The sequence below is a fragment of the Micromesistius poutassou genome, assembly GCF_964030765.1.
Source record: "Micromesistius poutassou genome assembly, chromosome: 1".
NCBI classification, from domain to species: domain Eukaryota; kingdom Metazoa; phylum Chordata; class Actinopteri; order Gadiformes; family Gadidae; genus Micromesistius; species Micromesistius poutassou.
In genome coordinates, this window is record NC_140271.1 from 12,871,664 (window position 1) to 12,884,329 (window position 12,666).

Genomic DNA, 12,666 nt, shown 5'->3' on the forward strand with positions numbered 1-12,666 from the left:
TTGCTCTTTTCTGAAATCGACTCTTTTTTGGATAGACACAAGTACAAGGATAACAGAATCCCAAATAAGATCAAACGCAAACCAACGAAAGTGTAACACGCTTTTAAAAAGTAGTTAAACGCTGCGCGTGACTTGTAGCCAATCAGAAGTCGTCCCGTGACCTCATTACTCCACCAGGAACAACCTTCCTTGGATTCGTTCCTGGACTCGGGAAGTTGTTGTCGTTTGTCCTTCGAGCTGCAGGCGTGAAGGTTTCTTAAGACCACGAGTTTAGCACTCGTTTGAACAACAAAATACAAACATGCTCCTAAACACCCGGTTGTGTCTGGTTGTTTTATTCAGCGCTGTTGCTGCTGCTGTTGCTGGTTCCTCCTCCGCGGCGGACAGTAAGTAGCGGGAGGTCCGCTTCACCTCCGCGGTGCTCCTCCTTCTCCTCTCCTCTCCCCACTTCACCTCCGCGGTGCTCCTCCTTCTCCTCTCCTCTCCCCTCTTCACCTCCGCGGTGCTCCTGCCTCTCCTCTCCTCTCCCCTCTTCTCCACCACCATTTTAATATTGTACAAAGAATTGCCAAAAGCTTTCATATGTAATCACTGAGAGGTCAAACATCTATTACGGTCTCAACAACTATTTTTAATGCAACAATTATGATTATGATTTTCTTGCATTTATTACAATCAAAACATATTCAACATTCTATTTTCAATTCGTCTCAAATATTTCAAGTTTCAAAAGCTGTCCCTTATTTAATCTTGCCAAATGCAATAGCTGTCTGACCATTTGATCTACAGAGGTTAAGACTTCGATCCCTTCTAAGATGGGTTAATGTTGTCACCCCTGTAATTCACATGGTCGGAGAGGATTAAATATGTTTAAATTGCAAGCAAATCTTTGACATAATTGCTGTAAATTGTGGATAAGATGTTGACGGCTAACATTAAATGAATGTTGGACCGCTCAGCACTTGCAAAGGAAAGCTAAATGTACTTATTTGCATTGCAATGATGTATCTCAGAAATTGAAATCAAAATATTTATGTAAATTCTTCTTCAACTACTAACCAATCGTATCATACGTGAATAATAAATAATCTACAAAAAAATTGAAAAACGAATATCCACCGTACACCAATCACCCATCATGAGACCAACTTTACTGCGTTCCCAAACCGCACATTCAGTTAAAAGTGACATATTATACCACCAGGTGTGACGTGTGATTAGCCATTACAAGCCGTGTTGAAAATCTGCCTCTTCTGACATCACAAGTGGGCGTGTCCACCTAGATGTGTGCTGGATAGATCCATCTTTCAGCCTACCCAGTGGACTGTAGCAAACGTTGCTCATCTATCCGTCATACATCTAGGTGGACATGCCCACTCGTGATGTCACTAGAGGCAGCTTTTCAAAACGGCTTTAATGGCTAATCACACTCACACCTGGTGGTATAATACGGCACCTTTAACAAACCGATGGCGTCTGTGGTGCTAAAGTAAGGCTCCATGTCTGTCAGAGCTGACCGCCGCCACCGTGTACTGGGACCCCTCTCTGAAGACGGTCCGACTGAAGGAGGGCGTGCTGGAGCCCGCGGGGGACGCCTACGGCTACCTCAACGACACTCTGCTGAGCACCGGCTGGGGGGTGCTGGAGATCCGGGCAGGGTACGGGAGGAGCCTCCAGCCCGATGAGATCACCTTCTTTCTGGCCGGCTACCTGGAAGGCTACCTCACCGCCCGGTAAGACGGCAGCCATCTTTGTTTCTTACGACAGTTGGATGTGATGCTGCCATGAGTTCTTGAGACAGAAGTCTATCGAGTCTGCTCTCCTCACCTCCTCTCCTGTTCCCTCCTTTTGACCCCCTCTCTCTCCTGCTCTCTCCTCTGTCGCCCTCTCCTCATCCTTGCCTGGGCTCTGCACTCTTTTCCTCTTCCTCTCTTCCCCTCTCCTCTCCTCCTCTCCTCTCTTCCTCTCTCCTCCCCTCCTCTCCTCCCCTCCTCTCCTCTCCCCTTTTCTCCTCTCATCCCCTCTTCTCCTCCCTCTCGTCTATCCGTCTCCTCTCCTCTCTCCTCTACTCTCTCCTCTCTCTCCTCTACTCTCTCCTCTCCTCTCTCTCCTCTACTCTCTCCTCTCCTCCCCCCACTGTCCCCCCCTCCCCTCCCCTCCTCTCTTCTCTCCTCTCCTCTCCTCTCCTCTCCTCCCCTCCCCTCCTCCTCTCAGGCAGATCATGGACCACTACACCAACATGTATCCTCAACTCATCCAAAGCCCTGAGGTCCTGAGCAAAGTGCAGAAGTTCATGAAGTGAGTCTGTTTATGTTTTACTTTGGTTTGTTTTTCATGCCTCCCCTCCAACAACGCGTCACCCCACTCTCCCAAACGGCACTCCCCAGACATTGGCGGAACCGACAACCCTCTGGTCTCTACAGAGAACATTTTCTTCTCCTTTGGCTGACGCATCTCTGTGTGGTTGGTTTCACATCCTCTTGTGAGGCAGCGGAGCGAGACGACAGCTTGTGTCTGTTTCCACCGGTGGCCCTGCTCGTACCGCCACACGCCAAGGGAGCTCAAACTAGACATGTTTTGACTCCTCGTCAACGTTTACCTATGCTTGGGTGGGCTAGTGGGAGTTCTAGTCTTGAACTCCTCGACCTGAGCGACCGCGACAAATCCTCCCACTCTGAACAGCTACGTCCCGCCCCAAACCTCCCAATGTTACGCAGACGCCTCACAAAATACAAAAAATGCTATCTGACGTCTGGTGGACTGAGCCTTTAGGCTATTGGAAAAGTCTGTGCTGCTGTTTGTTGTTGTTGACTCCCGCCTCTACGGTGCTCCTCTGTACCGCCGTCGTATTCATCCCGCCTCACATCAGTTAAATGGCTGTGATTGGTCGGTCTATCAGTACCAGGAGGGGAGCAAAACCCGTTCTGCAGAGCGAATGAAACATGAGCTGGCGTGATTGGTCCGGTTCCCAGGCTGAGTACTGGTTCCCAGGCTGAGTACCGGTTCCCAGGCTGAGTACCGGTTCCCAGGCTGAGTACCGGTTCCCAGGCTGAGTACCGGTTCCCAGGCTGAGTACCGGTTCCCAGGCTGTGAGTGTGTCTGTGTGACTGCAGGCAGCAGGACTCGTGGAGCCGGGAGCAGGTGAAGCTGAACCAGAGCTCTGACCCCCTGTGGAGACACACTGGCTTCATCCTGGCCCAGCTGGACGGCCTGCAGGCGGGCGTGGCCCACTGGGCCAAGCAGCACGGACAGCAGGTGCCCCCTCCATGTTGTGTTGTGTTACACAATAGTGTTAGCCTCATAGCATGTTTGCCTAAGTCATATTTTTTAGTGATATTTTTTTTATTCTTGTATTTAGCATAACAAAAATGCCACAGTCAAATAGATCCCGAAGGCATATAGTGAATATGGAATGTAAAAAGAACTCTGATTGGGTTAGGATTTAGCCAATGAGGCACAGTGAATCAGCAGCGTTAGGAGACTGTATTGGAGCTCTGAACTGTACTTCCTGCCCCCCCAGCCTCTGTCGCTGTTCGCCATCCAGTTCCTGAACGCGGTGGGGGACCTGCTGGATCTGATCCCGGCGCTGGTCCCGAGGGCCAGGCCCCCCCACGGGGGCCTCCGCTGGCCAGAGATGGGCCACTGCTCCGCCCTCATCAAGGTCAGAGGTCACCGACAGGATTGGGACAGTGTTTTTTGTTTTTTTGCATTTAAACCTCATTTAATCATGGAAGAGAGGAGGGACGTTGGCCTGCAGCAAAGATTTTGTTTTGTTATTTTTGCGTCATTGAACATTCGTCTTGGGTATTGGAGGTTTTGCAGACTTTTCCTTCATTATTTAAAAAAATATGGTCACTGGTTGTTGGTTATTTTCTCTCTTACAATCCTGAATCATAAATCCACATCCCTTCTAAGTTCTCTCTCTCTGATTGGCCGGTGCCCTCCCATCTCTCTAGCCGTTTCTCAATTCGCGTTCTCGTGTGTACTCGCGTACTTGCATTCTCGGTAAACGTCATCAGTGGTAGCCCAAGCACTGTTCCAATTCCAAGTACGCGAGTACGCGAGTACTGTCGTAAAACCCGGAAGTGTTCTCGATGCGTTCTCGATGAAGCCGTTCTACCGAGGATGCATCGGAGGTGACTCGTGTGGACTTGGGACCGTTAAATATCCCAGGATGCATTTCGCATTCCCATGTTTTAAAATATTAGTATGTAAGCTATAATAATAGGCTATATATAGGAACATTTTACATATATAACAAAAATGTATGCCTATTCATTAAAAATATTGACATACTATTTTAAAATTAAAGAGGCTGGGATTTTGTTTTATATAATTTGTTTATATTGTATACGTCGCTGATAGAGGAAACCCATCGCAACGGCAACGAAAATCCCGGTCGGATCCATCCGATCGTGTGTGTGTGTGTGTGTGCTTTTCTATTCTAATCTGTGCAATTTCTCGCTCATTCGTTATTATTATTCGTTTATTATTATTATTCGTTATAATAGCCTACTCTCCAACTACATAGGCAGTTAGGCACGCGCATCTGTACCCTACATATAAAAAGTCGTGTGTATATAAATACACACAACAAGCATATCTTTTAATTTCTATTCATTCAAAATATTAACATACTATTTTAAAATGAAAGAGGCTGGGGTTTAGTTTTATATAATTAGTTTATATTGTTCAGTAGTTTGAGGCCGTAAAGCACAGTTAACAGAGCTGAGGTGGTGACGTCATCGAGGCCGCTGCTGTTCCAATTGCAGGTGCGTACTCACGTTCTCGGAAGTCTGTACTTCAAAGTCCGGACTTGCCAAGTACGTACTTCCAAGTCCGCGAGAACGTAGTCCGCGTACTTGGTATTGAGAAACGGCTTCTGATTGTACCCCATTCTCCCTCCCCTCTCTCTGATTGGCCGGTGCCGTCCCCTCTCTCTGATTGGCCTGTTCTCTCCCCTCTGGGACCTCTGATTGGTCCCCAGATGTCGCCGGCCTTTGAGAACCTGTTCTTCGGCCACTCCAGCTGGTACACCTACGCCGCCACCTCACGCGTCTACAAGCACTGGGACTTCAACGTCCGCGACTCGCACGCCGCCACAGGACAGCTGTCCTTCAGCAGCTACCCCGGTATAGGCTGCCTGTCTGTCTGCATAATCTCTGTCTCACATTTACATTTAGGACAATTAGCAGAGGCTTTTATCGAAAGCAACTTACAACGGGTCATGCACCCATTCACACACCGACGGTGTATGAATTATTATTATTTCCTACCATGCATCACCCCCCCCCCACCCTCAGGGTTCCTGGTGTCTCTGGACGACTTCTACCTGCTGGGCAGCGGCCTGATGATGACCCAGACCACCAACAACATGTTCAACGCCTCGCTGTACGCCCTGCTGACCCCCCGCAGCCTGCTGGCCTGGCAGAGGGTCCGGCTCGCCCACAGCCTGGCGCGCTCCGGCCAGGAGTGGGCCGCCACCTTCGCCATGCACAACTCAGGTCAGCAGCAGCCCCCCACTACACCCAGCCACGCCTTGGTTTACCCGTTGTACATTGAAACCGGCCCCCCTTTGGCTGGGGGCCTTTGGGGTCCACTCCGCACACACACACACACACATGCAGAACACACAGAACGGACTCAGGCACAACTCAACGTTAAAACATTGCTTCTGAAATCCCATCATAGCACTCACTCATTCATACTCTAGCCCAGATCGGGTCCTGTATCGTATGTTGGTACAGAGGAGCAATAGTAGATTATGGGAAAGTAGTGTAATGTGTGGTAGAGTAATAGAAATGGTAGAGTACTAATAATGGTTGAGTAGAGTAGTAATAGTATAGTATGGTGTAGTAGTGTAATGTGTTGTATAGCAATGGTTACAGGAACCTGCTGGAAATCAGCTCTTTACTGAGTCAGGCCCATTTTAAATTGTAACTTTGTTACTCTTAATACTTTCCTGTATAATAAATATAAAAAATGGTTGAGTCTAGTAATATCAATGGTGGAGCAATATTAGTTGAGTATGGTATAGTAATGTAATGGTAGAGTAATGGTAGAGTAAAAATAATGATTGAGTAGAGTAGTAGTATAGTAATAGTAATGGTTGAGTAGAGTAGGTTAAAGTCGACCTGTGAAACCGCCCACGTAGAGACGAGCACAGGAAGTGACACGTCCCAGGGGCAGGTCCACTTCCTGAAGAAGGACTAAAATAAAAGTATCGGTTGCATTTACATGTGCACCATTTCTCCACCAGTTCACCATGTCTCCCCACTGCTCTACAACGGGATAATAATTCAATACTGACTGATTCTAAGTCTACCGCTTCATCTCAGTTATTGGTTGATTACATTTGTTTGTGATTTCAACAGATGTTGTATAAAAATTAGCTCATTTATTTGGGTTTATATTTTTTATGTATTTTATGTTTTATTCTACTTGAAACCAAAAATAAGAAGGCAAATTTGTATACATTGTAGTATGAGTCAACATGTGACAAATAAATTTAAACTATTTCCTTCACAGGCAACCTTAAACTAGCATTGGTAGAATATAAATGTGCATATCAAAATATCAAATCTAATGTTCATACGTTTTTAAGACCTTGCGGCAGCCTGTTGCCATGGTAACATATTGACCACTAAAGAATGACCAAAATGCTGGCACCCCCCCACCAGGAACCTACAACAACCAGTACATGGTGGTGGACCGCAGTCGGGTGAAGCTGGGCCACTGGGTGGAGGACGGAGCGCTGACGGTGGTGGAGCAGATCCCCGGCCTGGTGGAGTACTCTGACCAGAGCCAGGCGCTGCGCCGAGGTCTGGCCCCGCCCCCGCACGGCCACGCCCACAACCATGAACACACCCACAGTCATGACCACACCCATCCCATGAACACACCCACAGTCATGACCACTCCCATCCAATGACCATGCCCGTCCCAGGGCCACGCCCATCCCAGGGCCACGCCCATCCCAGGGCCACGCCCATCCCAGGGCCACGCCCATCCCAGGACCACACCCATCCCAGGACCACACCCATCCCAGGACCACACCCATCCCAGGGCCACACCCATCCCATGACCACACCCATCCCATGACCACACCCATCTCATGACCATACCCATCTCATGACCACACCTACAGCCATGACCACCCCCCACCGTAGCTCACCTCCACAGCCATGACTTTGGGAATTGTGTATATTTCCGTTCTCAGTCCTAACACCCTTTGTCCTGCACACCATGCCTCCACCTCCCCCCACCCTCCCCCTTCTCTCCTCTCGGTCCTGGACCCCCCACTGGCAGGCTACTGGCCGTCCTACAACGTCCCGTTCCACCGCAGGATCTACGAGCTCAGTGGTTACCCCGCTGCCGTGGAGCAGTTTGGGGACATCTTCTCCTACGACCTCTGCCCCCGCGCCAAGATCTTCCGGCGGGACCAGGGCCGGGTCACGGACCTGGACTCCCTCAAACACATCATGCGCTTCAATGGTGGGGTCAGAGGTCACTGGGGGGGCGGCTGAGGGCTGGGGGAGGCAGGAAAACACCTTTTTTTTTTTCTCTCTGTTTTGGTTTAAAGTTCATTTTTTTGCATTGTCGTCTGTTTTGTTCAGGTTTCGGTCTCTTTGTGACTGGTGTTTAAAGGTTTGATGTACCTTAGGTACATCAAGGTACTAAGGGTGTGACATTATCCATAGCCAGGGGTACTTTACACCTCACCAGAGGCTAAGGTCAGCATGCAGTCATGTTGAAGTAGCTACAACTTTTAAAAGAGCTAACTTTTGATTTATTTTGTTACGCACAAGGGTTCAATTTCAATTTCAAAAGAAGACTTTTATTTTCTAAACCCGGAAATTCTGCCTCTTATGTTGTGATTTTCGTGTTTGTTATTGTTTTGTTGTTGTTGTTGACAGTTTAATACCGCGTGGTGTTCCCTTCCTTCATGACGCTGAACTTCCTGTCTTGCGGTTGCCGTGGTTTCAGAGTACAAGACAGACCCGTACTCTGAGGGTGACGCCTGTAAGACCATCTGTTGCCGCGGCGACCTGCTGGAGTCGAAGTCCCAGGCAAGCGGTTGCTATGACACCAAGGTAAAACCACTTCCTGGTTTATGGGTTAGATTGACCAGTCGCATCTCTAATATTACATTTAAGGATTTAGTATATAGATTACAATTAGGATTACATTTATTGATTACATTAAAGGATTACAATTAGGGATTTCATTTACAGTTGACGTTTATGGATTATGTTTAGGGATTTAAATATTTATTTATATATGTATTTGGCATGGAAATTATTAATCGTAACTAGAATATACAATTATATACAAATGATATAAACCATGTTATTTACAATTACTACTCAATTGAAAATATATTTGCATACATACATTTGTCCCTGTACATAGAGATACCTCCCTTCCTCTCTCTAACTGAAAGGTGTTAGGATAGTTTGCATTTGCATTTCCACTGTAGCCACAAAGTCTCATACTGAGGCCAATTGACTGGCTTCTCTGTTATGTAGATTCCTTTAACTGTCTAGCAGCCTTGCTTGAAGCCTTGCAGACCTGTCCACTTCCCCACATTTGTGTATTGCAGTTTAACTTGGTCTCTCCCGCCATGGCTGACTTCGGCCTTCGCCCTAATCGGCCTAATCCTAAACTCTCCACGATGGTCCCTCCCCCTCTCCTTTGTTTCCCGTCGTATTTACTACCCATGATGTGAACGTTTCCCCATAAGAATCACCACACCCATTGTCTCATTGAATGTACGCTGTGTAGTTTTGCTGCAAGATTCTTCCCAGGATCATGCTGTAAAAATTAAAACAAATACTTTGCTGTGCAAAGTGTCTCTTAAAATAAGCTATTCTGCATCAGTGTCATATTTTTATTTACATATGACATTTAACCTCTCAGTTTGGTCGCTCTGCTCGGTGCATTCTCACGCCACCTGTGTCTCTCTCACCCGTTGCCTAGGTGACCGACTTCCCCATGGCGGGAGAGTTCCTGGTGGAGGCGGTCAACGGGCCGACCACCCAGGGGGGTCTGCCCGCCTTCTCCTGGAGCGGCCCCTTCAACGCCACCCTGCACCAAGGCCTGCCTCCGTCCTACAACTACACCTTCATCCGCATGAGGCCCATACTCTTCACGCCTTGAGGAGGGTGCGTGCGCGTGCGCGTGCGCGTGTGTGTGCGTGTGTGTGGGAGAGCATTCTTGCACGCTTCAATGAGTAAACACGACCAACATTGATTGAACTCTTTCCGTGTAATTTTAAATCTGCATAATCAACAGGGAGTTTTTTTTTCTCAGGGGATAAAGTGCACTAAAGTGCATTCAATGGAGACAATCCTTTGCTGTCTCTATCTGTTGGGTTCCTATGGGGTCTGGTCTGATGTTCTGAGGACGTGACAGGGCCGCCTGTAGGTCTGTTTTTCTATTCCGTCCATCAAAGTGTGTCAAAATGTAAGTGAGGGGAAGTCGTTCCTTAAACACTCAATCGCACACATGACCTGTACAGTGTTTGATTCACTGCTGCTGCTATCAGTTAATCGGTGAAGCCACAAGGTACGTTGATGTAGATATATATTTAGATTTTTATAAATATGTAAATATATCAATGTTTTGGATGACTATTGCAGCCTTTTTCACTTTTAATATCTGATTAAAAAGTGTTCTCAAAAAGCTGGATTTCCCTTCATGCTTTCGTTGTGACTGAGTAAGTGCAGGTTTTGCATCGCGGCTGGGGTCTTTGTTGTGGTGGGGGGATGCCAGGTGATTTGAGGCCTTGAACAAGAACATCCAAACACACCCATGTATCACCTGATGCGTCAAATCAACCTAATGAGCGATACCCTTCTTTCTTTACAGTTGGGGATCAATTGTAGAATAGGACCACACCATTTATGGAATACATCCATCTTTTTTCACCGTTAAGTAGACTACAGTATACTTGAGTATTTGGATTTTGAAACTTAAATATGCACCTCTATCTCTCCTTTCGCTCTTCTCTCTCTCTCCTCTCTTCTCTCTTTATAGCTTACCCCCAGGGAGATAGTGATTCACCATTTACTTGAATAAAGAGGAACTGAACCTTGTTTTGGGGCATAGTGTCTCACTCTTAGTCTCACTACGCTACTTACTGACGCTACTTGTCATTCTATTTCTTTCCCTACGTCTCTCCCTCTCTCTCTCTGTCGTGTATTGCTGTCGTTCTCCACACAACAGACTGTTTTCTCCACCAGCAGCGAGGGCATCGTTCGCCCTTCTCCCCCCTCGGCCCTTCGCCATGTCCAAAGGAGTGTGTCCTGCCGGCAAGATATGGAATAAATTCCTGGACTCCTGTGCTTGGGTCAGACAGAAAGACCCTCAACGTCAACCCAGACCCCCACGACCGCCCGCTGTCGAGCCAACTGCTGCCGAGCCAACTGCTGCCGAGCCAACCGCTGCCGAGCCGACCTATGGTTTGAAATACTTCCTTTGTTCCCTTCTAGAACTCATCTATAAAGTTATAGAGATAGCTCTCGTATAAAACAGTTTTGGACTTGCATTTCTTTGATTGTCACAGAAGAAGGTTTTCCTGAAAATGTTGATTTGATTTCAAGTTACAATCTATAATTTAGTTTTTCTTATATGATCGTCTGAAGTTGGAGGCGTTACTTTTTTTTTTTTTACTACACAACTAAGGTTTAGAAAATGTTGCAAAAACCTGTTTGCCGTTCTGGTTCTTTACTTCTCTTCCCCTCTCCTCCCCACCCTCTGTCCTTTCTTCTCCTCCTCTTCTCTCCTATTTCCTCTCCCCTTACCTCCTTTCCTCTCCTTTCTCCCCCTCACTCCTCTCACCTCCCCTCCTCTTCTCCCTTCCCCTGTCCTCTCTTCTCTTCTGCCCTCTCCCCCCCTCCCCTCTTCCTCTCCACCCCCCTCTCCCCTCTCCTCTCCTCCCCGCCTCCTCTCCTCCCCCCTCTCCCTCTCCTCCCCCTCTCCTCTCCTCCCCCTCTCTCCTCCCCCCCTCCCTCTCCCTCTCCTCCCTCTCTCCCCCCTCCAGCTCCCACAGTAACGTCTACCTCTCCTCCCCCCTCTCCCTCTCCTCCCCCCTCTCCCTCTCCTCTCCTGCCCCTCTCCCTCTCTCCTCCCCCCCTCCCTCTCCTCCCTCTCCCCCACCTCCAGCTCCCACAGTAACGTCCGGTGTGTTGACGGCTCCCTGGATCCCCACCGGCCCCACGGCGGGCCCCTACCTGTGGGCCGCGGTGGCGGTGGTGGCCACCGGCTCCATCCTGGCACTGGTGCTCTGGTTCCTCATCTACAGACAACACCGTAACTGTAACAACTGTAAGTTAAACTCTCCTGTCTCCTCCCCGGTCATGTTTTCTCTCCTCCTCTCCTTCTCTCCTCTCCTCTCTTCTCTCTTCTCTCCTCTGTTGTCTCCTCTCTTGTATCCTCTCCTTCTCTCCTCTGTTGTCTCCTCTCCTCTCATGCCCCCAAGGGAGGCTCCGTCTATTCTAGTGTTGGCGTGTGGTGATGTTCTGTAGGTAGGTGTGTGTGTGTGTGTGTGTGTGTGTGTGTGTGTGTGTGTGTGTGTGTGTGTGTGTGTGTGTGTGTGTGTGTGTGTGTGTGTGTGTGTGTGTGTGTGTGTGTGTGTGTGTGTGTGTGGTGATGTTCTGTAACTGTTTGTGTGTGGGAGTGTCACCAGACTAATGAAACCACTCCTTGGTTCTACAGGGGCCCCTCCGCCGGCCCTCCAACACACAGACCAGACAGACCCCCTGCCTGGGGTCCACCAGCCCCTGGTCCCGGGGTCTTACCCGGCAGAGCCCCTTCGGAAAGTCCCGGAACCCTCCGGCCCTCACTTTGATGGCGTGCACGTGAATGACATCACTTCCTGCGTGGCCAGGCTGAGTCCCCGGGTGACCTGGGTAGGGGAGACCGGTGCCACGGGCAGGAAGCACCGCGTACCACTTCCTGCCACCGAGCTGGGAGACACCACCCTGGTGACCGCCAAAACTGGCAGAGACCAGTACAGCCCAGTATAGACTTTAAGAGACCACTGTACAACAGTAGAGACCAGTACAGCCCAGTATTGAATTTAAGGGACCACTGAACTACAGTAGAGACCAGGATCAGTGGTTTATTCTGCTTCAACATTTACCAACAATGATTAGATACTAGTTATTTCCAACTGTAACGCCATTGCTTTTTTATCGACTTAATCAGCTGAAATGAGAATATTGTTCTGCTGCACTTGGAGCATATTGTTTCTTGTCGATCGCTGTATTTGACCATTGTTGTTGATCTTGAATTAAAATCGCATTGATTAAATTCCGGAATTGAACAATGCTGTGGTATAACATGAATGCTGCAACGTCATGGCTGCCAGTGGAAGCTCAGAGCAGCTCCACAGTGAAAAGATTGAATGGATTTCTTAAGATTAGTATTCAAATGCCGGGCTGTTTAAGATAAGCAGCCTTACAGTGAACAACCATTTTAAGTCCACTCAGATTCTAAGTGCACTTATGGAGGCTTCGCTTTGACAAACTCAAAGATATGCGTGTAACTTTGGAATATGCATAAACTATTTAATTCTTTCTCTAAATACAAAATAAACATGACATCATGACAAATCGGCTCCAAACATGACATTGCAGACACAACACAAACGGAGATACACGT

At 48.2% G+C, this 12,666-nt stretch overlaps 2 protein-coding genes across 2 annotated transcripts; both read left to right on the forward strand.

Moving 5' to 3' along the window:
- Positions 1–194: 194 nt before the first annotated feature.
- Positions 195–9,699, forward strand: plbd1a (phospholipase B domain containing 1a). The gene is made up of 11 exons (XM_084484731.1): positions 195–386; positions 1,511–1,733; positions 2,215–2,298; positions 3,114–3,255; positions 3,521–3,661; positions 4,988–5,132; positions 5,304–5,504; positions 6,681–6,821; positions 7,309–7,494; positions 7,987–8,093; positions 8,980–9,699. Exons 1-11 carry the CDS (start codon positions 302–304, stop codon positions 9,157–9,159), a joined length of 1,635 nt encoding a protein of 544 aa, XP_084340857.1. The 5' UTR covers positions 195–301; the 3' UTR covers positions 9,160–9,699.
- Positions 9,044–12,296, forward strand: LOC311365310 (uncharacterized protein). The gene is made up of 4 exons (XM_084484825.1): positions 9,044–9,164; positions 10,248–10,463; positions 11,167–11,328; positions 11,719–12,296. The coding sequence occupies exons 2-4, from the start codon at positions 10,289–10,291 to the stop codon at positions 12,027–12,029; spliced, it is 648 nt and encodes a 215-aa protein (XP_084340951.1). The 5' UTR covers positions 9,044–9,164; positions 10,248–10,288; the 3' UTR covers positions 12,030–12,296.
- Positions 12,297–12,666: the final 370 nt, after the last annotated feature.